Source organism: Heterocephalus glaber, unplaced genomic scaffold (genome assembly GCF_053883595.1).
Source record: "Heterocephalus glaber isolate CG9 unplaced genomic scaffold, H.glaber_assembly_v1.0 deba00001504, whole genome shotgun sequence".
Lineage (NCBI taxonomy): Eukaryota > Metazoa > Chordata > Mammalia > Rodentia > Bathyergidae > Heterocephalus > Heterocephalus glaber.
The window spans coordinates 10978484-11005817 of NW_028258324.1; the positions used below are offsets into that span (position 1 = coordinate 10978484).

The following is a 27334-nucleotide window of genomic DNA, read 5'->3' on the forward strand; positions in this document are numbered from 1 at the left end:
CCACGAGGGGGAGCCCGGACCCCTCCTAGCGCCTTTGGAGCTCTCCTGCACAGCCTAGCAAGCAAAAGTTTTTCTTAAACTAACAATGCCAGGGTAAGGAGGTGCTCGCACCTGATTGGACGGGAGAATTTTGCAGGTTTGATTCCTTGATTGGACAGGAGGTGTTAGGGGTGGGGAGAGAGCTGATGGTGGGGGATCTCGCTCCCTCCCCCATCAGTCTGGCGGGCTCCATCCTCTCGTAGGCTCCGCTGTAGCTCGCAATGTGACACCAGGACGCACACGCTCTCGCGCGCTCTCCCAGGCTCGCTCTCCCTCGTCCTCTCTCTCACACACGCACGCACACACCCACCTCTCCCATAAACACACACACACACATGCACACCCACACCCACGCGCGCCCTCACCGCCCCACGCGCGCACACTCCCGCCCACGCCCACGCCGCGCTCTGGGAAGTCCGGTCCCGGCGAGAGCGCGAAAGGATACGGAGAAGCCACCCGCGTGGGAGCGCAGCGGCGCCCCGGGACGCGGCGCCCTCCCCGCCCGGCCGCCTCGGCTCCGGCTCGGCCTGGGGGCCGCCGGCCGGCAATGGCCCTGGATTGTCTGCTGCTGCTTCTCCTGGCATCCGCGGTGGCCGCTATGGAAGGTAATGTACCCTTCGCGGAGCAAGTTGGCGGTTGGTGGCTGCTGCCTCAGGGCCGTCGCGCTCCGCGGCTAGCGGGGCTTCTCTTTCCTCTTTGCGTTGCCAGTAGCCTGGGAACCTGCGGGCAGGGCTGTCTGGGAGTCTTGGCCGCGGCGGAGCTGGAGCTGGGGCGGCACCCGCCCAGCCCTCGTCGCCCACAACTGGCTCGAGGAGTCCCCGGGCTCTGCGCCTCGGCGCGCCTTGACAGCCCGCACGCCCCGCTCTCCGGCCCCCCGAGCGCGGGTCCCGCTGCATTGCGGTGCAAGCCCAGTAGGTCCAGGCGGAGCTGGGCTTTGGGGAAGAAGCGGCGCCTCGGGCCAGCAGGCTCTTGGAGTAGGGTCGCCCCTCCTCCGCTTTCCTATCCCGGGCACCGACGCGCTCCAGAGCGGCCGCGCGCTGCCTTCCTTTCCTCAGCTCGCTGTCCAGGGCTCCTGGACTCAAGCGCCGCGCGCCAGAGAGGCTCTGCCCGCATACCCCGCGAGTGGCCACCGAAGCAGAGGGGTCGAGTAGTTCATGGGTTGCACCCTGGGGGAGTAGTCTGGAGATCCAGCATCCTCTGGGGATGCATCTTTACAGGGTCAGTAAAGGGGGCGAGGTGGACATCTTTTTCGCATTAGATCAAGGATGGACTGGAGTGAGTGCTGGTCCCGTTTAAACTCTGCCAGTCTCCCTTCCGTCCTGGAGAGAGGACTGGGCGGCTGGGAGCCGATGGGCAGCGACACTGTCCCTGCCAGCTCAGCCTGGGCTTTTCCTCCAGCCCGTGGCCTGAAAAACTCGCTCCGCGGACACCCGCCTGGCGCTCCGGGGAGCCTGGGCGCTCGCCGCGCCCGCGAATCCCTGTGGGAAATCCCTGCCCGGCTCCCCGCCTCCTCCCTCTCCCCCGCCCCCGTTCTCCGCGGCGGAGTGGTGGCCGCAGCTCCGCGGCAGAGAGGAGTTTGAGTTTGGGGAAGGCGGCCGCTCTGGGGTTGATGCGCCGCCGCAGCCCGCCTGGAACGCCGGCTTCTCGACCTTTGGTTCGGGCGGACACCGCGGGGGACCCTCGCGAAATGGTCGCAGCTCTGGCTCTCTCAGCGCTGCGTTCTCATTTGGGAGCTCGTTGCACTGGGATATCCTTCCCCAAGAAAACGGACTCGATGCCCAGTGGAAACTCTAAATACTATGGTTCAGAGCCCCGACCCCTCTGGAAAGCACTCCCTTCTCAAAGCAAAACTGGGGCCTAGAGGTGTGGCTAAGATGCTCTGGCCTTTGGGAGGGATCACCACTCCTCTCGTTTTGGTGGCGAGGGCATGAGGAGATCCATGCCTAGAAAGCGCTCTCACTTGATTTTCTGAAGGTGGCTTTTTGTCTGGCCCCCAGCCTGCCGAGGCCCTGTCAGAATGCTGGTCTTTGTGGGGAGGGGGCTGCTTTTTGGAACATGCAGGGGACTGGAGACACAAAGGGTATGGTCAACAGCTCATCGAAGGTGTGCTTGGGTTTGACTTACTGAGAAACACGTGCGGAAGCAGTTGAAATAGAAGGAAAAGCAAGGAGCTATGTACCCTCAACCCAGCAACGGCAACAAAGCCTTGGGAGCACGCTTGCAGCCCGCGATGATAGCATGCTAGACTTTGTAGCACTGGGGCGTCGGCCAAGGTCCGGGAAGGAGGCTGAGTGGGCCCGCTGATCCTTGGAGAGCCCAGAGGGTCAGGGACTGGGTCTGGGAGAGCAGATGCACTCATGCATGCTCCCTCCTCCATTATCCATAGGGACTCAGTGCCTAAACCAGGCTCACGTGTAATCGAAATACATAGTTTAGAGAGCGAATGGCTGGGAATAAACCAGGCATAGGACCCGGTTTCCTCCCCAACCCCTCTTTGTAGCTAGCCAGCATTTCTGCTTGGCCGAAGCCGCTCATGGGTGCCATGGTGCCAGTGCCCAGCAGGGTAAACAGGGCCATGCCAGCCAGGCCTGCTGGTGCTGACCACCTTGGAGCTGTGGTTTTTCACCCCGTGTATCGGGCAACTTTGGCAGGAAGGAGCTTTAGTCTGTGAGCTGCAAATCTCTCCATCAAGGGTTAAAAGAAATACCACATTCAGCAGAATATTAAAGCAGCCCCTCCATCCCTGCTCAGTGTGCAGGGATAGTACATACCATTCACTCCCTCCTTTCCTCGAATGAACACAGGCAGGTTCATTTTCTACTCTCCACACACGGAGCCACCTTCCCTCCTGCCTGGCTGGGCTGGGGCCAGTGTCATTTGGTTTGTGATGAGTGAAGAATAATTATGAGAAAAGTGAATCTGTGAGCTGGCTGCAGAGACAGCAGGGCCCTCCCAAACTCTGCTGTGGCCAAGGGGTGTCTCTCCTTCCTGATTTTAGCCAACTCCCTGGGGTTTCTGGGGAACTTTCAGCGGGATCTTGTCACCCAGGGTAAGCAGCTCTGAGACTGAGAAGATGTCAGCTCAGGCCAGAGCAGAGACAAAGGACCAGTGGCAGTCAGGGGCCTTGTGGGGAGCTGTGGCCAGGGGAAGACAGGGCCTTATGTGACCTATGCCTGGGTGAATGGAAGAAAAGGAGGGAGAGAATGAAGAAGGAAGAGAGGGGAAGGAGAGGAAGGCTGGGTCCAGGGCTCGGTACACCCTAAGGCTAGGGAAGGAAAGAGGGCCAGAGAGCTAGGTGGCCAGAGAGGTGGAGGTGGAGGGGCTCTAATGTGCAAGCCATCGGGTGGGCTAGAAGCTGATTGGCCCCAGGTGGCTAAGGATAAACCAGGATGAAAGAGAGAAGAGAGCTCCCACTTCTTCTCCCCCCACCCTCCTCCATTTTTGGCTATTGTGCTTTGTGGGGAGAGAGATGGCCCTGCTGGAGAAAGGCTTTAGGGAGCTTTTAAGTCTACTTTCAGAGAGGGGCAAGACAGGCTGTAGAGGCAGGGACACTTAAATTCTCTGGCCTTCTGGACCCCAAACCAGGCCTCTTTCCTCTGCCTTCTGACGAACAACTGCTTCTTCAAGCTAGTGGTTTTTTTCACACCAGCTCTGAGAGCTTCCCAAGAAGGGGCTGTAGGTGTGTGTGGCGCAAAAACCAGCACTTAATTCTCTGAGCTGCCTCTTGGCTTGTGCCCTAGGATCTGGAGACCTGGGATTCTCCCACAGTGCTTGGACACATTGGGTTTGCAGCAGACACCCACCCACAGAGTGGGGCATCCCTGGACCAGGCATGTTGGCTCTGTGGGGCAGCAATTGCTAACTTCTCATGGTGTCCTCCCAGCCCTCCCTCTTCAGCCAAGGGGTGGCCAGGGCATGACCACACACCTGCAGATAGCCTAGCTATGGGATCCTGGGTGATCAGAACACTCCCAGGAGACCTACTCTCTGATGTGGCCTAGAGTAAAGTACTGGGCTGGGCCATATGTGTCCATATGTACTTGGTGTCCATATGTGCTTGGGTGGTAGATTTCTTGGTACCTGACAAGTGGTGGGTGCTGGTCCAGGTTCTCATTGTGATGCAGGAGTACATGACTGAGTTATGGTGGCCCTTTGTGGCATACCCCACCTTGAAATGCTAGCTCAATTGCATTGTATGCATTTTGGACATTAAGTCTCCATTACAGGTGCAGGTGGAAAAACCCAAGCTAAGCCCACGTGTTATAATAGGCAACCAGGCCAGGTAGTGATTGGTTATTTCTGTATTTTTGGTGAAAATTTGTTGTTTTTGGGTGTCCATAATCATGCTCAAGTATATAAGCAGTAGCAGGTACTGAGGATTTAAAAAAATGTCTGGGAAAGGGAGTTGGGGTATGACTCAATGGTAGTGCAACTCAAGGCTCAAGGCTCGTGGGGTCAATCCTCAGCCCTGAAAAAAAAATTCTGGAAAAGAATAATACATTTGAGAAAATTCTGTCTGTCAGCCGATTTTACTTTCTGTACCTTGTGGAAAGATCACTGTTACTCATTGTTTGTGGAGAGGCCCCCTCAAGCCATGACTCTGATGCTGGTAAGGCAGGAAAAAAGTCCTGGCAATGCACACAGCTGTAGAGCTGTAGAGCTCCAGCAAGCCCTAGCCCCAGCCTGGGCCTTCTGGTTGGTGGAACAGAGCTGCCAGCAGCCAGTGATGCCAGGAGAGGGGCTGCCAGGCTACACAGGATCCTGTTCCAGTCCCTCCTGCCTTTTGTGAGTCTGTGCATACCCAGACCCAGAACTGAGAGCTCCTGCTTGACTCCCCAAAAGGGTGGATCCTAGTTACCAAGTGTGGCTTGGGGAAAACTCTTTAGTCAGAGGTATGATATGGCCCTTTCTTTAATTCTGCCCATCAGAAAGTAACTTTGATAACACAAATTGGACCAAAGAAGAAGCGTAGTGCCGGGAAATGCAGGAACCATATGGCCCCTTCCTCTGGATCTAGCATGGAGACATTCTGTTTACCAGAAACTACCTTCTCTAGTTGCTTCAATAAAGTTCATGAACTTGGGGCCATGGAAAAAGCTGCTGGGTCAGGAATGGAGTCTGGCTGTAAGGATGGGTCTGTACCTGACACGAGGTAAGAGACAGACCACAGGATCATAAAGCCAGCCAGTGTACTCTATCTGGCTTCTTGTCTGCCAGCTCAGTCACTCAGGGAGAATCACCCCTGCTGTAGAGTCTTGCTCTGTCCATCTATTCTAACCTTAGATGTGTCCATTATGAGGACATATTCCACACTAGGTTAAAAGAAAGGAGATGCTATAAAAATTAAAGATACATGCATATGTAATTAAAAGTCATTTATAGTTAACTTCTAAGAGTCATTAGTAGCACCAGGATTCAGGAGCATAATGCGTTTTTTTTTTTTTCCCAGCATGCCTAAGGGATAGAGGCAATTTTGAAATTTGGAAGGGGAATAACATCACAGGCAGTGGTTTGTTCTCAGACTTCAAGAAGCCTGTGTGCATCTAGGTAGCTTGTTACAGACTTGTGGATTTTGACCCCAAAAGTGCAGCAGGTCTGGATGGACCCTGAAAATGTGCACTTTCAATAATTGGCCTCCCATGAGATCCCATTGTAGGTGCTTCCTGGGAATGCTGCCCAGGAGAGTAGTGTAAGACAGGCTTCAGTCAGCAATCCTGGTAGCTCTCACCTCACTCTGAATGGCCTAGGCATCTGCATTTTATCAAGGGAACTTAATGATTCAGATGCAGAAAGCCTGGCACCAGTGTATTTGGAAACTTGGTGATAGTTTTCAGGAAGTTTTATGTAAAGTAATATACTTAATCCTTACAACAGCCCTATGAGGTAGGTGTTCTTATTATCAGACCCTCTCTCATTGTTTTCTGGTGAGAAGGTGAGGTACACAGCAGTTATTTGATAAGGTCACTTGGCTAGTAAGTGGCTGAGCATGGATTTGAACCCAGGCAGTCAAGTTCTAGAGTATGTGTTCTTAACCATGCCACCACACTTCACCATATTTGTAGGATTTTCATGAAGGTAATTTTATATTAGCCTGAGGTCACAGGTAGGAAGAGTTCTGGCATGACTCAGCTACCAGCCATGGGGTACTTCACTGACTGCTGGGACTCAGGTTTCCATGGTCACTGGGGAAGAGATGAGTGAAATGTTGCACCATGTAAAGATCAAGTAGTGGTTTCCATTTAGACTCCTTCTTGCCCCTTTCTCCTACCTCCGCCCCAATTACCACCCTATACACACACAGACATGAGACTGGAGGTCTGGCCCGCACCATGGCTTTTCATAAGGAATCTAGTGGAAGGACTGGCATCTCTGCTCTTCTTCCTGCCCTGACCAGTTCTCACAAAGAAGCAGTCAGCAGATTAGAGTGCCCAGAGATGGCCTGAGAACTCTCTACATCCTGAGGGCAGTGGAGGGGGGCCCTCAGGACCCTTACCTGCCCCCACCTGTCTAGAGTACATCCCTACACCTGGATTATGGATCTCTGTGTTCCTTGGAAGAGCTCTTTTTATTTCTCCCTCTTCTGCACTAGCTGTTTAAGCCACCTGAATATTTCCATTAGATTTCCATGTCTCCAAAAGTGATGTAGAAACAGCATTGGATGTCTGCCCTTCTGAGGAAATTACTATAATAATAAAGTAATACCTTGGGAGGGATTTCATATTTAAAAGAAAAATTTTGCATGAGAAATTCCTTAGCTCCTTCTGCAGATTTCATTTCATCTGCAGCTATAGGCAGGGCCTTTGGGTCCAAGTGTTTGATTGTGCTTAAAGGGGGGACACTGAGTGGCTAGCTCAGGGCCACTTGCTATATCAAGGATCCATGTGGCCTTGAAGAACCACCTTGCTGGTTTTTGTTGATCATTTCTCTGGGGCTAGGAAGGTGGAAACACACTTTCCAGAAGGCCTGGAGGGTAGGCAGGGTATGAGTTCTTTTTTGCTGTTTGACCTGAGACCCAAGAAGCAGCCAGATGCCTGGTTAGCAGCCCCCATCCCATTTTCTCTGCAACTGTTTTTCATTGTTGAGTCAGGTTGGGGATAGTTGGTATAGAAACAGTAGTAGGAGCTTAGAGTGGGGACACACCCAGGATAGAGGCAGCAGCATCCACAATTGTAGATAATTTCCATCTGGGGCAGGTGACTGTGGTGAATTGAGGAGGTAGGGTAGGTCTGTGTGGTCAGCAGCTTGAGGCCCTGGTCTAGTGGCTTCCATGAGGAAGACCTTGCTCTAGGAACCTCCCACTGGTACCATGTGGAATTATCTGCCAGGTGACTTTCAGTGCAGCTCGTTGAGCTTGCCTCTAACTTTGTGAATGAAAAGGATTCATTTCCACAGCCTATTGAATAGGATCGTTCATTATGCCATGGAGCTCAAGGGCAGGACAAGCATCAAACATCTGCTGATTTGTTTTCTAGCAAGTATGGAGTGTTAGCTGTGGGAGGATGCCCTGAACTGAAGATCTGGGGCCCTAACGTACACTATAACCATTGACCCTTCTGGTGATTTGAGTTTCAGGATGATGCACTTGCTAAACGGAACTAAAGGTAATGAAGGAGAAGGCCCTTTTACCCCTCTGCTGTGTGTACAAATGTTTCTCCAAGTCAAGTGAAATCCCAGCACCTGCAGACAACACCATCAGCAGCTGCTTAAGGAGGCAGTTCATGGAAGGTTCCTCCAGAGCTCCTTGTAGCAGAACTGGGCCAATATGGAAACATATAGGAGATTTCCTGAGAATTACCAGGACTCATTTCAGCCTACAGATTGCACCTGAGGCCCTGTATATCTTCCTCTCTCTCCTCCTGCTTCCTACAGCAAGTGATAAAATAACCAATTTGAATTTAACCTCCTTGCTCTGCCTCTCCATCCCCCAGTGGAGGTGATAATGAGCAGAGAAATGGGTGGAGGTAGGTGGCCAGGATAGGACAGGGCAAGTGAAAGGGACTGTACCCTGGCATTAGCTTTTAAGGTCTCTAGGACTTATTCTGGGGCCGTTTAAGCTTCAGTGACCCAGCAGGGGGCCAGGCTTGTCTGTGGTCTCAACATGTTCACATGTTGGAAGCAATTCTGACAATTATGTTTAAGGAAGCTGAGAGACTTTCCAGGAATCCCATAGTCTGGCAGCAGTAGCACCAGGACCAGCCTGTGCTCTCATCCACTTACCCAGCATTTGCCACATGTATTGATCCCCACACCCTTACTGACCAAGCATTCTTTCTCCCGCTTCAGAGCTGAGACAGCTGAGGATTGCAGAGGTTAGGCTAACTAGCTCAGAGCTAAGATTCAGACCAGAGTTTGTGAAATTCTCTAGGCCTGTCCTCTGAGTTTAGCACCTTTCCCATTTAATGTTGCTTGTTTTTGAGTTAGATCAGGGAGCATTTATTAACCATGAGCTGTTTGCTCCTCATCTACCAGGTGCCATCAAAGGTACCAGATAATCCACTTCTTGGGTGTCCACACCTGGGTCCCTAAGGCTGGGACCTCTTCTTTCTCTGCAGAGCCTCCTCACCTGTTCTGAAGCTGAAGAAGAACCTTTGTTCTTCTCCACTTGTATTTTTGTGTTTGCACACTGCTTGTCCTGTGAACCTCCCACTGTGGTTATTATGGTTTCTTTTTGAGCATGTCTCTGGGCTTTGGTGAGCTGTGAGGCTTACATGGTTGCATTTGCAGAGTGACACTGGTGCTTGGAACTTGGTGGTGGGAGGCCTGGGCATCAGGATACTGTGCATGTCTCCTGGGGCTGCCTCCACAGGCCCATCTTCCAGAGGAAAGGACAGTGACAGTGGTCACCTCTGGGTGCCTCTCCAGCTTCTTCCCTGAAAACCCACCTTGCCTGCCTCAGTGTGGTGGATCCTGATGTTCCCTTAATGCTGGCTGCAGCCACCCTCCTGGCCAGGTGCAGACTTCAGAGGAAGACCCTGGAACTGAGCCTCAGCTCTGAGCATGGGAGAGCTGGTGGGAGGAGAGAAACCCTTTAGCATCCTAGCCTCGGTAGACAGTGGCCAACCTCAGGGTCTGACTGTGGAGAGGGCTGAGCAGGCAGACAGAAATAATTGCAAGCCACTTCATCGACAGTAGCAGCAGGGAGAATGGCTTATCTGTGAGAGGCAGCTGGGCCCTACAGTTAATTGTTCTGTTGTTTTCCTCTTGCTGTTTTTCTAGCACATCAACATAGGACCTTTGCCCTTGTCTCTCTCATTGGCACTAAGAGAGGAAAAAGGGCTCAGTCCAAGAAGTTTTATAGGAGCTCCTGCTCCTGCACTTGCCCTTCCTGGGCTGTCTGCTTCAGAGGCCATCACCATGGGACCAGGAAGCTGATCCAGGGGTGCTCTTGGCTCCCTTGGCAATGCGTGTAAATGGTCTTGGGTGATGGGGCACATACTGCACACTTTGGGGCAAGGAATGGGGTGTCATCATCATCAGATCACCCACTGAGTGCCAGGGGCTGGGAGGACACTGCTCAGAACATACTTTGGGTATCAGACCATAGCAGCTTGGTACTCGGTTTTACCTGGCCACCACCTGTGTGTGTCCTTGTTAGATCCCTTCAGAACTGACTGACTCCTCCTGTTTCTCTCCTTCCATGCAGCGACACAGCCCTCCCCAGCTGCACACAGGCACAGATGTACACACTCATGCCTGTGGGCACAGGGGCTACACAGCTGCACACGCCTTGGACATTTGCTTCCTTCATCCACACAGAGGCCCCTGACCCTTCTGTGCTGGAGCTTTGGGCTGCACCTACTTGTTCTGCTGATGCTGTGTGTGTTTCCCTCTGATCTTTTCTGGGATAACTCTACATTATTCTTCAGAATTCATCTCTGTGGTCACCTCTGCCTGGAAACCTCCTTCCCTTTCCCCTAAGCTGGTGGATAGGGGCTCTCTGGGCCCCACCACAGGTGCTTCTGCCTCCCTCTGTGGGGACACATTCCACAGTGGTCTGTAGTTGAGGGTTTATTTTGCTGGATACCCAGAGCTCTGTAAGCCCTTGCATGTGGGGCTCTCCCTCAGTTGTTGTGCACATGCACCTAGGAGGTGTCAACAAATGTGTGTTGACTGAATAAAAACCAAGAAAAGACTAACAGAACACTTAAAAACCGAATCATGTCCTATGTGGTTTAAAACATGTCTGCAAGGTTTTTGATATTCTTCCCATCAAAAAACATGGAGTCTAATTCCTCTCTGCTTGAATATGGATCAGCCTGTGACTCACTCTGATGATCATGAACAAACTATGGCAGAAGCTATGTTACATAACTTTGGAGTCAAGGCCATAACATACAGTAAAGCTTCTGCCTGGTGCATTCTTTCTCCTGGGAAACTTGTCATTGTGACTGTGGCAAGGAAATCCAGGTGACACAGAAAGCCCACATAGGTGTTCCAGGTACAGCCTTAGCTCAAACCTAGCCTATGGCCAGCATCAAATACTGGATTTGAATGAGCATCTCTTCAGGTGGTTGTACTTGGCTGTCAAAGCCACCCCTGCTTTCTTTCTCTGGGTGGGAAGAGACAAGCTTTCCTCGTGAGCTCTGTCCAAATTGCAGCTTTGTGAACAAAAAATGTTGTCATTTAAAACCACTAGGTTTGGGATTGGCCGGTTGTGTATCAATGAGTAACTGAAATATCCTAAGAAAAGCAGAAGAAAACTGGTTTAGAGGAAATTAGAAAGGGATTTGGGGGAAGGATAGGAAAGGAGAAGAGATAGGGTATATCATTTATTTAATATTTGACAGAACTATTGGCCCTACTGTGTGCTAATCAGTGTGCACAAAACAGGAGATGTTCCAGCGTACTTCCTACTCGGGGGACAGATGGTCATGAAGAAGATGAATAACACACAATATAATTTCAGGACAGAGCTACAAAAGGGGGCCAGACAAGTGAGGTGATAAGAGAGTCCTGGGTGCAAGCCTGTTCAACTTAAAGTAGGGGAGGAAAGATCCCTCCCTTTGTACGAATGCTTGCAGGCAGCCTTGGCAAGCAGACTTGGGTTTACTGTGCATGGGAGATATATTTGGGTTTGGTTATGGAATTCTGTCCAGTCAAGCTGATTCAAGATGGAGGATGCTGTCTCAAGAGTTGACACCACCCTACGTTGGGGTTTCAGGAGAGGGCTGAGCCACTCTGAGACTTGAGAGCCCACATTCCACAGCAACACATTGGGAGGAGGTGCAGAGCTGTCCACTTTGCTTGGGAGCCACCAGGTTCATGAATACTCAGAACACATTTATTGAGCATTCTACATGAGAGCCATTATTCTTGAAACTGAAAACATGAAGATAAAGCAAACAGCTTTTCCTTCAGTAAGCTCACTGATTAACAGACTGGTGGGGGAGACAGAGCCTCACAAACTACAAGCTGCAACAGGGCATATGAGGGATGCTGGGAAATGTGGGATAGTGGCTACATGCTGGCTGCCTGGAGAAGCCAAGTGAGCAGGTCATGCCTCTAGCAGGGAGGATTTGGGGAAGAAGGGGGGGGGTTGTATGTGTAGAGAGATTGTATATGTGTGTGAGAGAAAGACAGGACAGATGTGTGTGTGTATAGAGAGAGGGGGGAGAGACAGATAGACAGGGTGTGTGTGTGGTTAAGAGGGATAGGCAGAGAGTGCATGTGTGTGAGACTGAGAGATAAATAGAGAGTGTTCGTGAGAAAAAAATACAGGGAGGCATAGACAGATAGATGTGTGTGTGGGATAGTGAGGCTCCTAGGAAGAGGAAAGATAGAGTGTTGTCAGAAAGGTGGGGTGGGTAGGAGTGAGACACCAAGACAATATGTAAGCCATTCCCTCTCCCTTTCTTGTGAAGGGGGCCTTCCAGGGCTCTCCACAAAGGCTTGAGCTATTGGCTGTATCTTTTGGTTGTAGTGACTGATGTTCAACTCCAGCTGAAGGAAACCAGAGTAGGGGATGGTATTGTTATCATTAGATGGCCTGGAACTAATGTTAGGCTATATTCAGGGACAGCAGTGCTGTCTCCAGACTCACTCTGTTTTCGGTCCTTACCTCTGTGTCTATCTATACCAGCAGAAAACAGACAGTCCTCTCAAAGAGTTTACTGAGGGGAGCTTAACAAAGAAGCCCTTTCTGGAGGTGTGAACAGAGTTAAGGGACCAACTAGCATGGGGGGATCTATCCAGGGTCTTACAATAGTGGGAAACCATTGCTCCCCATGGCTGTCAGGACCTGGCAAGGAGGTGGCATGGGAGAAGGGCTCCTTGGCATAGATGTGCCCTGTAGCTGCTGCCTAGGATGTGAATGGGTGGGTAGCAGGGCTGAATTCCCTGTACTCCCTGCTGCACTTGTTCTGCCATTACTTCATATTGGATGAACTCAACAAAAAGTCAGGGAGCTTGGAGGTCTAATTGGTGCAGTTCATAGAAGTCAGTCTTCTGAGACACAGAATAGGGGAAACAGTGGCAGAGAATGGATCTGCCACACCAAATGGAGAATAATTGTCATGGAATCATTTATGTTGACTTCATCCTCAAGCCGGCTCTCCCCCAGGACTGTCATGCAGTTGTCGAGGGCCTCAGACTCACATCCTCTTGAAACTCCAGTAGAAAGTCAATTTCATGCTTCCATGATGTCTAGCAGAAGCCCCGCGAGTTTTGTCCCGTTGGTCTCCTTTGGGTTCTGACCCTGCCCATGAGCCAGGCTCTGTCAACAGGATAGTGGAGTACACTTGTTGGCTGGGCTCCTGTCCTGTGGCCACCCATCCCTGCAGCCGGCAGGGTGGGGGTGGGAAAATAAGCCAGAGCTCCCAGAGCTGCCTGAGCTGAGATGGTGGAGTGCCAGTTTCTTTAAAAATGTCAGGGTGTTGTCACCAGAAATAGCAGAAATGAGTACTGGACTGGCTACTGTTCATCATATTCATTCCATAGTCCTGGAATAATTGAATTGGGGAACACAGGGAGGGGATAATAAAGGAAAGAATGTGGACTCTGAAGGTGGACGCTATGGCAGCAATGATCCTGGTTGAAGATGGGAAGAAAGGGAGAAGATGGAAGGTGTGGGAAAATAAACATGCAGGAAGGGAGAGCTGGAGAGAGCTCTTCAAGCAGCTCCTTTCTTGAAGATCTTCCCTATATTCCTGGGCATTGTGACCAAACGCAAAGTGATGAGTAGGTGGATAACAGTGGTGTTTCACTACAGGCAATGATTTTAAGACCAGGCTATGTTGTCTAGACTCTGAAGGAGTAAGATTCTCATTGTGGGGCAAGAAGAAAGCACAAGGGGTAGGGAAGGAGCCATCGCTTCTCATTGCACCCTCTGGCTTCCAACATAGATGCCAGAGTATCTTAGCTTTATCTTACATGTGAAATGAATCCTCAGTAGAGAGCAAGAGTGAAAGAAATGCAAGCTCACAGGTATGGTGAGATGACTCAGTTCCCCTCTTTCCACTATTATCACCTGTGGCCTAGTCTTGCCCAGAAAGAATTTCCATCGTACAGAATATTTATTCATAGGTTTTTATGTACTTTTTTTCCTATGTACTTGTGTAAGGTAGCAGATCTTCAAAGTCCTCTGCAGACCACTTCCTCAATGCCTTAGATGTCTCTTTCTCAGTTGAGAGAAGACACCTAAAATCTACTTAAAGTTCATCAGAGGGAGATTCTATTTGTTCTTCCAAGTTCCCTGCTCTTGGCTCCAACTTCCTTCTACTTCTAGCCAAGCAGAGAAAGAACAGTTTCTTTTTCTTTTCTTTTTTCTTAACATAGTAGCAACAGTGCTGCTGTTCTGCATGAAAACCTGTGGTTTTCTTGTCCCAATCAGGAGAAAGTAATTTTCCTTTCACTCACCTGACTAACTTGTTGGGAGCATCCCCTCCCCACCTTTTTCTGGTATCTTGCTGCTAAGTGTTTGCCAATTCATTTGCATCTCAATGGTTCCTTAGCAACTATCATACCCTCAGGATTAGGTACAAAGCTGCTCTCTGACACAGGCTGCTAGGGCTACATCACCCTCTTCTATGCCGCCTGAATCACCAAACCAAGTCCCACCCAGACACAAAGCACACTTACTGAGAGAATCACATAGGCTGTGAATTATAATGCCACTGCCCCTGGCCTTATCTGGGCATGCAGACTTCTAAAGGAACTCAGGCATTGAAATGACCCCAAATAATCCATTGATTCAGGAAGTCTGTCCTGTAATGTATGTCTTCAGAAAGAGAATCACAAATTTCAGCAATGGAGAAGTGCTGTCTGAGTTTAGGCAGTGAATTAAGTCCTTTAAATAGATCTGGCAGCTGAGGCTCAAGGGCGAACTGATCTTCCATGGTCAGAGGAGCAAGAAGACCTGGAACATGCCAAGGAAAAAAGAGGGTGCTGTGCACTCCTTCTTCCAAATCCTAGTTCCACTATCTCATACTGCATCCTGTTGAGAGTGACTTCCATTTGCCAATCATTATGAACTTTCAGGATGAATGTAAAACAAGTTTTTAGCATAGATTTGTGACCCTTTCTTCTGAAGTCCTAAGGAGATTTCACTTCTCATCTAACCAGAGCCCAAGAGTAACTGTCCCAGTGAAAATGCCAGATGTCTGTTACCTAGTTTCTGTGGTCTTGGCAGTTGTTGTTCTTTACATTTGTGGGCTTGAAGGCGTGGGAAATGTGTGTGTGTGTGTGTGTGCACTCATGCACACACGCATATGCGTGCACATTTATACAGATGATATAGACAGACAGTGGCACTGGACCATTAGCAAATTAGAATACTCCACCCTGAGTAGGTGGTGTGACTTTTGTAACAGCACCAGGCCTCCCCTGCTAGAGCTCACAGGCATGGAGCCGCCTGGCAAAAGGAAGATGTTATTCAGAAAAGGACAATAAGAACAATGCTCATTCTACTGTAGGACTGACCTTTGCGACTCCCACTTCAAGTTGTTATTAAATATCTGGGAAAGACTGAAAGAACAATTATAGGATTGTCATAATGTATCAGCACACAAAGCAGACGTTCCCAAGGAAGCTGTGGCTTGGCTGAGCTTGACAAAGCACAGGACTCAGCTACAGCGCTTAATTTCTTCTCATTTGGAAGTTGTCTTCATTACTTAACACTCGCTAGAAACAACGAGTGTGCTGTGTGCAGCTCTTCCTCTTCGGGCACCAGATAGGAAAAGAAAGATAAGATGTGGGGGAGGAATGAATGAAGTCCTGGGATTTTTGCTCATCTCATTGTGCAGGTTCCACAGGGTGCTGGTGCCCAGGGTCCTCCTGTCTTTCTGCTGAGCTGAGGGAGGGTAAATGGCTGGCTTTCCTGTGAAGGGATGTCCTGTAAAGGAGGACCACAAAGGCATGTGTGGCCCACTTCCCTGTGTCAGTAACAGTGACCTACTGTATAGGCAAATGTCCCAGGTGGAAGTCCATGCTTGGGCTTAGGGGCTGGGCTGTATTGTCATGACTCTCTGTCACAGTCTATTCATCACTTTCCCATTGCTGCGACAAAATGTCCAACATCTACAACTTAAAGGAGAAGTTTATCTGGCTTACAGTTTCCAGTGGGTTTAGTCCATGGTTGGCTGGCTCCAAAGGGGAAACAGCATGGCAGAAGGGTGTGGTGGAGAAAAGCTGCTCAACCCATGGGTTCCAGGAAGCAGAGAGTAAAGGGAGGAGGTGAGGACAAGAATACACCCTTCTGTGTGACACCTCCAGTGACCCACCCCCTCTAACCAGGCCCCACTTTTATATATGAGACTTTTGGAAGCATTTTAAATCTAAACCATAACACATGAGTTTTTGTATGTAAACTATCATTTCTTAATCTTACACTCATTGTTGGTACCTTAAGGAGCCTTTTAGACATGTTTTTCTTACTGTGAAGTGTTAATATCACAGATATCCTAGACAACTACTTATGTCTTCAGGACCTTGCAACCTACAAACCATTATAAAGTATGAGATGTTCTTGCTCTCCCTCCCTGCCAAGGATCAGATTGCATCCTTATTGAGAATGCATGATCTAAATGAGGTAGGTCTAGCAGCTGCTTAGCTGACCCTCAGCTGAGTTAGAGTATAGCTTCATACCATCTATTTTTCCATATCCTTTTTACTCAGTATGGGTTGGAAATGATGTCCACCTTAGCTGGCCCAGGAGGCCCCCTGATGGCCAGGTGTCAACTCATCAGCTCTTGGGTCCTGGAGCTCTCCAAAGCCCAGGGAAGGGCTGGGACACAGTGCTAACTGAAAAGGCACAGGCAGTGGTGATTTGCCAGCAGGGATGGAAGTGCTTTGGTATTTTAACTTCTTCTTTTTTTTTTTTTTTTGGTACTGGAGATCAAACTTGGGCCCTTGCATTTGTGAGGCAGGCAGCAGAACCACTGAGCTAAATCGTTGGCCCCTGGTATTTTAGCAAATATGACTTTACTGGCCTGTAGTTACTAAATGTCAATCCTGACTTCGAAGGATATGAATATAATTTCTTAAGTCAGAGACTATTTTTTTGAAAAAAATAAACTTATTGAGTTATACTTTACAAAGTTTCCAATGTATAGTCCAAGAGACTTGGTGAATGTAGCAATGTAGACACCGTTCAACATAATACTGTATAGACCATTCTCCTAGCGCCCTCAAGTCTCTGTATTGTCATTCTCGTTTCTTCACCCTGGCCCCTGACTACCACTGATCTGACTTCTCCCTCTAGTAATTCGCCTATTCTGTAGAAACTCATATAAATGGAAGCAGGTAGTATATAGTCTTTTTTGTTTGGTTTCTTTCACTTAGCATAATGCTTCTGAGGTTCATCGATATCTTTGTGTGTATTAATACTTACTTTCTTTTTATTGCACAGTAGTATTTTATTGCATGGATATATCACATTGATTTATCAGTTCAATGGTGGACAGAGATTTGCTCCTAGTTTCTGGGGTTTTTTTTTTTTGGCTTTTTAAAAAAATGAAAAATAGGTATTCATTTCTCTTGGGTAAATACCTAAAAGTAGAAATGCTGGATAGTATGTCAAATGCACCTAGGCTTTATAAGAGATGGCCAGTCTGTTTTCCAAAGTGGCTGTACCATTTTGCATTTCTGTCAGCAGTATGAGACTCCCAGTTGCTCCGCATCCTCACCAATGATTGGTATTGTCAGTCTTTTTAAATTTGTCATTTTGGTCGGTGTAAGATGGCATGTTATTGTTGGTTTTCATTCTCATTTCCCTTATGAGTAGTGGTATGTTTTTCATTTACTTATCAGCTATCCAGACATGTTCTTTGATGAAATAGATGTTTAGATCTTTTGCCCAAATGTTTTCTTTGGTGTTGTTTTTCAGTTTTCTGTTACAAGTTGATTTTCAACAAGGATGATTGTTGGAGGTATCAGAACGATTCCACCTCTCTACTGCCTGGCACTTTGTGCTACCCTAGTGGACAGAGCAAATGATAAGTTGGTACCTGCTGGGTCTCATTCCTGGGAGTGAGTTTGGGAAGAGCCATGAGCTTCTCAACAAAGATACTTGTCATTTATTAGGGAAGATGCTCAACCCAGACCAGGGGTTAGGACCTTGACAACTAGGCTCATGTCATAGCCATAGTTCATATTACCTGGCTGGTATAGTTCTGCTTATTCCCATGTGTCCCTTCCCACTTATCTCCACCATTCTCCTGGGTATGAAGGAGGGTTTGTTGCAGGTACATCTGTGCCTCCACCATGGTGGCAGCAAAGAGCAGCTAGAAACCTCCAAGGATTTCTTCTTTTGAGTGTTCTTATTACAGATATCTTTGATTTGGGGTTTTCTTGTGGTGAAAAGAAGGTGTGATTCCTTTCATTGGATGCCCATGGAGGGTGGTCTGAAACCCCACAGGAAGCATATTCAGGCTCAGCCCTTGAATCTCAGTGCCGGGCCCATCTGAAAGGAGACTGGGTGCCTTAGGATGTACATCACCTTTCTCCTGAATGCTTCTGTGTCTAAGCCAGTTTCTGCCTCTAAGATTTGTGCTGCATCTAAGTTGTGGAGGATGCCTTGGGCTCATTTATGAACCTTTGAAGACAGACTCAGGATATCACAGGTTTTCCCATGTTGAGGATGATGTACGTATTTTCATGATGATGAAAAGTGATCACAGCAATCACGGGGGTGGTGACATATGGCAGAAATGTAGAGGTCCGCTGTGGTGTTGTCAGGGACTGGTGTGTTCAGTTGGGCCCCATATAATTTCTTCCAAACACTTCTTGCACTCATAAGTAGAAATGCGGCTGAGCTAAGGCAGTGTTACCTCTGGCTCTGGGAAGGGCAGGCTCCTGTCAGAGACTTCTTGAGAGTCTTTCAGAACCCAGCCCAGCCCTGGATAGGGTAGGGATTTGGTAAAGATTGGATCGATGAACTGAGTCTCTGCCACACTGCCAGAATCACTCAGAGGGAGAGTGCTGATGCTGCTGCCACTATGGCAATAAAACCTGGATGGAATTCATGTCCAACAAAAACAATAGCAGCGCAAGAGCTTGAGGATCTGGATATGGAGACAAGACTGATGTGCATGGTGCTGGAGGGGAGAAGCCTGAGGATGCTTTAGACAAGTTACCTGCCTTTGAAGGGACCTCTTGCTAGGAAAAGTCCAGGAGCTAGCTGGGCCTTGAAGATGCATGAACCTGAGCAGAAGCAGAGGTATGGAGATAGGAAAGCACCTGAGGAAGACTGAGTACATTCAAGTGAAGGCTCAATAGTACAGCCAGGCTCTTGGTTCTGTCAGGTGCCAGAAGAGAGAAATTAGAATGGACTAGGGTAACCAGGGTGGCTTTCTGGAGGAGTGAGTACCTCTTGAAGGGAATTGTGGGTTTCTGCTGTTAGAGGAGGCAGGATATAGGAATGTTTTTCCCCATATGGCTCCCTAGGAGGAACTCATCTGGGATGGGGAACCAGCAGATCAGCATGCCTTTGCAGCATGTGGCCATCTTTTTCCTGGCTGCAGAAAGCCCAGGAGGTGTTCCTGTGGAGGAGGGCTCAGCCTGCTTGTAACATCCTGAGTTCTGGGGCCCAGCTACCATCACCAGCAAGGCTTTACCCAGAAAGCAAGAGGCCTGGATTTTCATAGACTTCTTCTTCAGTCTCTCTACTTAGTGTGTCAGCAAGCCAAGATGTGGGTTTCCCATAGGAACTTGTTAGAACCAGACCCAGGCCCCACCCTGTAACTACCAAACTTGGTGCTACCTTGGGTCAGGGGTTCTAGGCTCAAGACTTCTGAGTCAGGAAAGTGACACCTTGAAACAATTTAGCAAACCCATTTTGAGCTCCTCCTCTTTCTCCTCCTTCTCTTCCTCCTTCTTTGTCTTCAACTGTTCTAGATTATAGAAGACTGTAGAGGCATGACAGTTCTAGCAATTGATCTTTTACTAGGAAAAAGATTGATCTAAAGGACATTTGGATAATTAACAAATTGGAATATGGGGTTCCCATAAAGGAGAAGGTCTCATTAGATGAAAGAATTAAAACAAAATATTTAATTTTCTAAATTTGCTGACTGCATTGTGATCAAGTAAGAGATATCCTTGTTCTTGGGAAATAAATATTGAAGAACTGATTAGCAAAAGACCACGATATATGCAACCCATTCTCCAAGGGTTCAAAGAGGAAAACAAACAGGCAAGGAAGTATGTGTACATAACAAAATAAATTATGTATAATGCAAAAATATATATAATATAATATTATATATTATATCCTATTATATTGTGGGTTATGTGGGGGAGAGAATGGAAGAACAAATGTGTCAAGACATTAAAAATTAGAGAATCAGGGTAAAAGGTATGTGGAAGTTTTTGGTTGTATTCATGAAACTTTCCTGGGTGATTGCTATTATTTTAAAATAAAAATTTTAAGAAGAAAGTCTTGTTTAAAAGTTTGATGGATGTTACAAGCTGGCCTCCAGAAAGGCTAAACCAATTTATATTCCCACAGTGCTATGAGAAGGTTGGTGCAGCTGTTTGATGGAGCTATTTTCATTCAGCTATTTTGGTGCCAGGAACTTTTTTCTTTGATGGGGTCATATATCAGTTTTGACCCGAGGATATTTTATTGTTTCCCAATATATTATGAATATTTCCAAAAGTGTAGAAAAGTCAATAGCATAGTGCAATGAGCACCCATAACCCTCCACTCTGATTCAACAATTATTACTGTGTCATTTACTTATCAGCACACATGGGGGCTTGGAAATGGAAACACAGACTAAGTAATTGCCAAAGGTACGTGATGGCACCACACTCCATGTCCTTGGCATTTTCTCCTTTTTTTCTCTGAGATTTTCCCAAATTGCTTTCTGAACAGACAAAACTAGACTTTTTCTTCTGAAGAAGTTTAGGAGAGTGTTAGAGTTAGATTTGGATTGAATTCTACTCCTTGCTTTGGATAAACTACTTAACCTCTCTGTGACTGCCTTGGTTTATTCATCTGATGAGTGGGGATGGTGGTATGAATGCCATGAGCTAGCTGTGAAAGATACATAAGATAATGTGCCTAAAGCTGCGGTAGCCATTGTGATTGCCATTTCTTTTGTATTTCAGTTTCCATTTTAAATAGATTTCCAGAGCACCACTTCTAGAGAGGCTGATTCCCCAGATCTTTCCTCTGTGGCTAATACCTTGTTCCGGCCATATATTGCTGGTGTGGAGGTCTGTCTTGTCTGTTCCTACAGACTTGGAGATACAGTGGTCCAAGGTTTCTGAAAAGACCATATGCAGGCACATGTGCTGGAGTGCAGTTCAGGACCCTAACCTGATGTATCATAACCAGGAGTCCCAGGAGGCTCAGGCTCAGGCACTGCCTTGGGTGACCAGGTCTGGGTGACCTCAGCCCTGGCATGGCAAAGGAAGGACTATGACCCACTCCTTCTTCCCCACCCTCCCCAGACTTCCCCAGGATTGTAGTATGTGGGGAAGGAGAACCACAGGCTAGCACAAGAATGGGTGGGGGGCATAGGAGGGTGTAGCACTTACCTGGGGCAAATCTGAGGGGACACCAAATACCCAGTCATCAACTAAATCATATTTTAATGCAGTAACTGGAAAAAAACCCAAATAAATGGTTTACAGGCTGACTTCTTGTTTTGATAAATAAAAAAACAAAGTTTACAAATAAAATTGGAAGGCCTCAGTCTGCCCGCTCCTCTTTTTGTGGTTCCAGAAATTTGCTGTCCTCTATCACAACATCTTATAGCTCCAGCGGTTCAGACTGAGCACAGCTCTTTAGCTCTTGAACGGCCAGATGCACTGGTGCTCCTAGCACCTGGTTCCAAGCCCCTGGCCAGTGTGGCAGGGCTGAGGGAGCACTGGAGCTTTGAGGTGGATGGTGTTTATTTCCCTGTCCTGGTGGAGAAGTATGCCTGGTTTCCCTGGTGTTTGATTCCCCTGGCCCTAGAACTGAAGGTATGAATGTAGTAGGTAAGAAGCTGGTGCCAAGGAACTGGCTTACATTTACCAGCTGTATAATCTTGGGAAGTCATCTCATTTCTCTGATGCTCAGTTTCATCACTTGTCCACTGTGAATGGTGGGGCCCAGCCTCTTCCCCTCTGGGCTCGTTAGCTAGATTTGTTGAATCGAAGTTGCAGCTGGTGCCTAAGAAATGCATGCCAGCCGCATGTGTACTGGACATGCAAATTGTTCTTATAATGGTGGACCTGATTTGGGTGGACAGTGTCAGCTCTTAGACCAGTCCTGGCTGAGTGTCATCCCCATAAGGGGAGATCAGGTCCATCGTCCACATTCCAGCCAGAGCAGGCCACTCTGTTCTCCACATCCAACTAAGTGCCAGGCACCTGATCATGTCTCAGGCTGTGCCTCTACTCATCTAATCCTCAAGCAGGTGGCTTCCAAGTGGGCCCCCTCCACCCTATTTCTGGCCTATCTAAGGCTCATGGGATTATCCATTCACCGGACTTTTCTACAAGCCATTTACAGAGGAAGGACATGAAAAGGGAAGACATCGCTAGGTACCAGACTATGTCCCCTGAGTGACCATCTTGTAGTCCTGGGTGACTGCAAGGCCATCTCTGTAGAATTTGTTTTCTCTTTTCCACCTTCCTTTAACTTTTTTTACTCAATGGAAAGTGAAACTTATAGCTGGCTCTTGGATAATGAGGGTGAAAGTCCACTGCACCTTGTTTAAGTTGCTGATTGGCAGACAGCTGGAGGGTGTGTGTGTGTGTGTGTCTGTGTGTGTGTGTGTGTGTGTACACATTCGTGTTAAGGGGGTTCCTTGACTTCTGATGTGTGACCTCACTATGGGGTGTCCATGCTGCCAGGGATAGTCACATTGTCTCCTGAGAACCTTCAGGGCATCTGACCTCTCCCCACACAGAGCTGTTTTAGGGTGAGCGGGGAGAAGGTTGGAAGCTGAAGAACAGAAGAGAACCTGCAGCCTGTCTGGAAACAAGAGGAGAAGGTGGAAGAAGATTTAATATTCAGATGACAAAGGGAAGCTTAGTGGCCAGATTCTGAGGAGAGGGGCCATCTGGGAAGGATAGAAAATAGTCTAAATGTGAATTATCAAATAGGACAATTCTTTGGCAGGTGGGATTTTTGCTGGTGAACTTCTCACTGAGCTCAGAGAAATGAAAGTTAGATGGGCATGAACACACCCCTTTCATCAGTTCTATAGTCATTTGCACTTTCCTGTTTGTTGTCTGTCTCTCTCTCCCCATGCTTGGAGGGATGGAGCCTCCTATGTATGCATTGTTGTCTTTCACTGGGCCCTCAGGCTGTGCATAGCAGCCCCTGGTGACTCCCTTTTCCAAATATGAGGGAGGTAGAGTGATGCTATTTGGAGGCCTCCTATCTTAACTTGAGCACTCTGTAAGTGTCTCCTTTTCTGCAAACTGAGAATGAATCATTCTCCCATTAGAGAAATGGAGATAACATCCATTGAGTGCCTGGTGCAGATAGTGCTTGGGATGTAGTGGACTGGAACTTATGACACATGGGCCGCAGTGGGCATGCAGAGCCATCTCTGCCAGCATGTGAGCCAAGTCACCCCAAAATCTCCCCAGCAGGTGAGTATTGGATGACAGTGCATGTAGGGGCAGTCTTTGGCACTTTACAGTAAATAAGTGGGTGCTGGGTTGCAATTTGAGCATTGTCTTTAAAAGGTTCATCGTCACTGTAATAGACAGTAAATGCTGTCCATTTCCCTTCTTCCCCTGCTTCTTCAAGGCAACACTGTTGGAGCTCTGCTTGGAGAAGCTGGGTCTCCACATTTCACACCCTCCCAATCTCCTCAGTTCTCCTCAGACACTGCCCTTGAAGCTTCTCTTTGTGGGAAAGGTGGTTTCTTGGGAGCTTGTGGAACATAGCCTATGCTTTCTCCACCTTTGCCTGATTGGGAGTCTTCTACTGCCCCTTTCTCTATCTGGGCTTGCTTACAGAATCCCCCTCTCCACTTTTCCCTTCCCTTCCCTTCCCTTCCCTTCCCTTCCCTTCCCTTCCCTTCCCATTCTCCTTCCCTTCCCCTTCCCCTCCCTCTCCCCTCCCCTCCCCTCCCCCTCCCCTTTCCCCTCTCCTCCCCTCCCCCTCCCCTTTCCCCTCCCCTCCCCCTGCTCTTCCTTCCTACATTTACAGACCATTCCCTTGGACCAGAAACTGGGTACCTTTTATGGAGAGAATGTGAAAAGAGATACTTAGGGATAATTTTTCAGCTCATGGAGGCTTGGGCCTCTAATCACAGTTAAAGAAATAACCAGATTATTCCATACTGAGAAACAAGCAAGCAAAATAACTAGAGCCCAAGTGATTCTTTAACAGTAAGTACTCGATGGCTGTTTGTTTGTTTGTTTTTGTTTTTCTGGGACACCTGCAGTGTCCTTACCAGCCATCAGCTGCCTTCTCTTTTCCTGGAACTCTCCATGCTTCCTCCTGCCTTAGAATATTTGCATCTGCTGTTCCACTCTGTGTTAGGCAGAGTATTTCAGAGAAACAGAACCAATAGAATTATTTATTAATTATGAGGGATTGGCAGGCAAATCCTAAAAGTTGCAAGGCAAGTTGGCCAGCTTGGAGCAAGCATGGCTGATGGTGCAGTTTTGTCCATAGGCAAACAGACTCAAGACCCAGGAAGAGCTGATGTTTCAGTTCAAGTCCAAAAGCAGGGAAAAAAAAATCTGTTGTCTTAGTTCTGAGGCCACCAGGTTGGAGAAGACCTCTTTTATGCAGGGGATGGTTATAGCTTTTTATTCTACTTAGGCCTTCAATCTACAGATGAGCCCAAGTCATGTAAGGAAAGAGGGTATCCTTTTTACTGAATCTACAGATCTAAATGTTAATCTCACTGAAAAAAAGGACCAAAATGTGTAATATTGGGAAATGGGAAGAAAATATTCAAATGGGAAGGGGAAAAAGGGAGGAAGGAGGGGGAAAGAAGAAAGGAAAAGAAAAAAAGAATAGAAGGAAAAAATGGAAACAAAGCTTTTGTAAATAAGGAGGGGAAGAGGGATTGAAGGGAGGGGAGGGGAATAGGGAAAAAAAGAAAAATCAAGATGTATCATGTACAGGTACAAATTCCCTATGATGAATGTTGTCATTATATTTATATATCTAAAATGTACCAATAAATTGAATTAAAAAAACACAGAAAAACTCAGAACTGTTTGGCCAAATATTTAGGTACCTCATGACAGAGTCATATAGACACATAAGATTAACCACACCAGGATTTAAAAATTTCAAGAAAAACATTTAAATGAGGAATATATAGAAACAAAATGGAAAAACCCAAAAATTAATTACTTAAAAGATTTATTCAATAAAGTGAAAAAGGTTAGGCTAAAGATAGAAAAATAATAGTGAGGAAAGGGTAAACCCATATGGAAAATATAAAATCTAGAAACCTAAAATACTCCAAGGCTAGACTGAATAACACAATAAACAAAATTCAGAAGAAAACATTGTTGAAGCACAGGTGGTGAGGGATAGAAACCTGACTCTGATGTTCTCGGAGGACCTGGGTGTCTTTTTCTGTGGATTCTTGGGAGTGAAATGTTCTAATGCAAACAGAAGCGTGCATGGGGATGGTAACACTGGGTGGCTAGGACAGCTTGCACAGTTGTCACATCCCCAGTACTCAGCCTTTCTCAGTCTTTGTCACCAATCTGGGTTTGGTACTGTTGTGGTGGGAAAGGAAGTGGGAAGGTCAGAGCTTGGAGCCATGTGCTAAATGAGGTAATAGCAGAAGCCCTTCCTGGACAGTTGTATTGAGGAGAACATTAGTTTTTTTTTTTTGTTTTTTTTTTGGTGCCAGGGATCAAACTAGGGTCCTTGTGCTTTTGAGGCAGGCTGCGGAACCACTGAGCTAAATCCCCGGCCCCCAAGGAGAACATTAGTTAAATGGAAAGCCAAAGATACTGTTGAAATGGAGGATGTTGGGGAGGAGGAAGAGAGATCACCATAAAGCCCGAGCTGCTCTGGATTGATATAGGAGGTAGGAAGTCTTTATGCTTCATTCTCAGGGTTGGACATGTGTTCTGGGTATAAAAGAGCACTTCAGGTTACAAACACTTCTCTCCGATTGTCCCTCTACCTGGAACCCGGGCTCTAGGCTCCGTGGCTCCTGGGTCCCCACCTACCATGTTGGCACACTATAGGTGCCAAAGCCATCCTTTGGTTTTGTATTAGTTTCAATTTCCTATTTGTAATTAGTTTCAATTTCAGTTTGCTGGGACAAAATGCCTACAACTTAAAGAAGAAGAAATTTACTTTGGCTCACAATTGCAGAGGGTTCATTCCATGGTTGGCTGGCTTCAAGGAAGAAGAACAAGGTAGAAAGACATGGAAGAGGAAATTTGTTCACCCCATGGTGGTCAGGAAACAGAGTGGGGTAGGGGGAAGGGAGGGTTTGGGAGGGGAGCCAGGGATGCCCTCCTGTGTTACCCTCCAATAGTGACTCTTCCTCCCGCCAAGCCCTAGTTCTCTTTATAGCAAGTTCAGCTATGAGCTCATTAAAGATTAATCCACTGATGAGTGATCCAATCACCTTTCAAAAGCCTTACCTCTAAATACATGAGACATTTGGGGGACATTTTAGGTTTAAAACATAATAGTGTTGCTCTGTGTGGGGAGTAAGTGACAAAGCACAGTAGCTGCTGTTCAGGCTCAAAAATTCCACACACTTTCTTGCCCCGGCTACCAGGGACCCTGGTTTCCTACAGTTCAGGTGGCCAGTGCCCTTCACTCAGACACTGGCTCTTGTGAGCTGAGATGTAGATGATGTGGCATGCACAGTTATGGGGTGTAACAACCAGCATGTATTTACTCCTTTTTCATTCCTTTTGCAAGAGTATACTCCCTAGAGCCAGGAAATTGGCCTAGCACTTTTCAGGAATGCCTGTGATTTTATTTAATGTGACATTTAAAGTTGCAGAATATAATCCTTTACCATTTGTGAGCAGGACCACTCCAACCTTTCCCACGAGAGACGTACTCTATGTACCATCCTGCGCCAAGTACTTTGTTTTCATTTTGCCTCATTTTGCAAAGATGATAGGACTAAATTATATCAGAGACCTTTCTATTTTTAAATAGCATACTTTTGCTATTAAGATTTTTTTCAGTCACCTTGGGCAAAAAGGAAGAAGAAGTACCCACCCCCACCAGGACCACCCAGCTTTCTCATTCCCTACACTTTTTGGGTGCTCAGGTACTGAGACTAAAGGCTCTCCTGACTTTCCACTGGACCTGTGGCCATTTAGATAATTGCTTTTGCTTAAAAGCCATTAAATCATTCAGGAGAAGGTATATACCAGAGTACCTACTCACCTCTCTCCTTATTGGAGGTAGCTGGCTCAGAGAGGAGCCCTTTGTAGGCAGACCACTTGGTAGATCCTAGAAGTGGAGGCTGAAGACAGAAGGACAAGAGAAAGAGAGAGAGGGAGGGAACAGTGAGGAGCAGCAGAATGGACACCATTAGGGTCCTCTCAGGAGCTCAGAATTTCCAGCTCACATCCCTGCCTTGTCATGGCTACTGGGATTCTTGCTGAAATGGGCCACACAAATGCTTCAATTCTAAGTTCTGGGAGTCTTGGGGAAGGGAGGCTGCCTGCTGAACACCTGCCTTGCTTTAGGCTTTGTAACAGGAAATGCCCATGCATCCCAAAGGCTAAGTGTTATTATTTCATTTTACAGATAGGGAAACTAAGACCCAGCTCGGCCAAGGTCATGCCAGGGCCTGCTTTCTATTATTTCCATAAGTCAATCAGTAATACAGAATTCAGTGAATACTCAGGAAATTGGTAAGTTTCCCATTGAACTTCATAAACATGAAGATGC

General features: G+C 47.6%; 1 protein-coding gene across 3 annotated transcripts in view; it reads left to right on the top strand.

Moving 5' to 3' along the window:
* Nucleotides 1-229: 229 nt before the first annotated feature.
* The window catches only part of Ephb1 (EPH receptor B1), a 442009-nt gene continuing 414904 nt past the window's right edge, over nt 230-27334 (top strand). The window contains exon 1 of one of the 3 annotated variants that reach the window (XM_004834274.4): nt 230-644. In XM_004834274.4, the coding sequence (XP_004834331.2) occupies nt 587-644 (58 nt within the window). In that variant the 5' untranslated portion in view covers nt 230-586. The remainder of the gene's footprint in view (nt 645-27334) is intronic. The other 2 variants (XM_013070773.3, XM_013070768.3) reach the window with 2 other exon arrangements.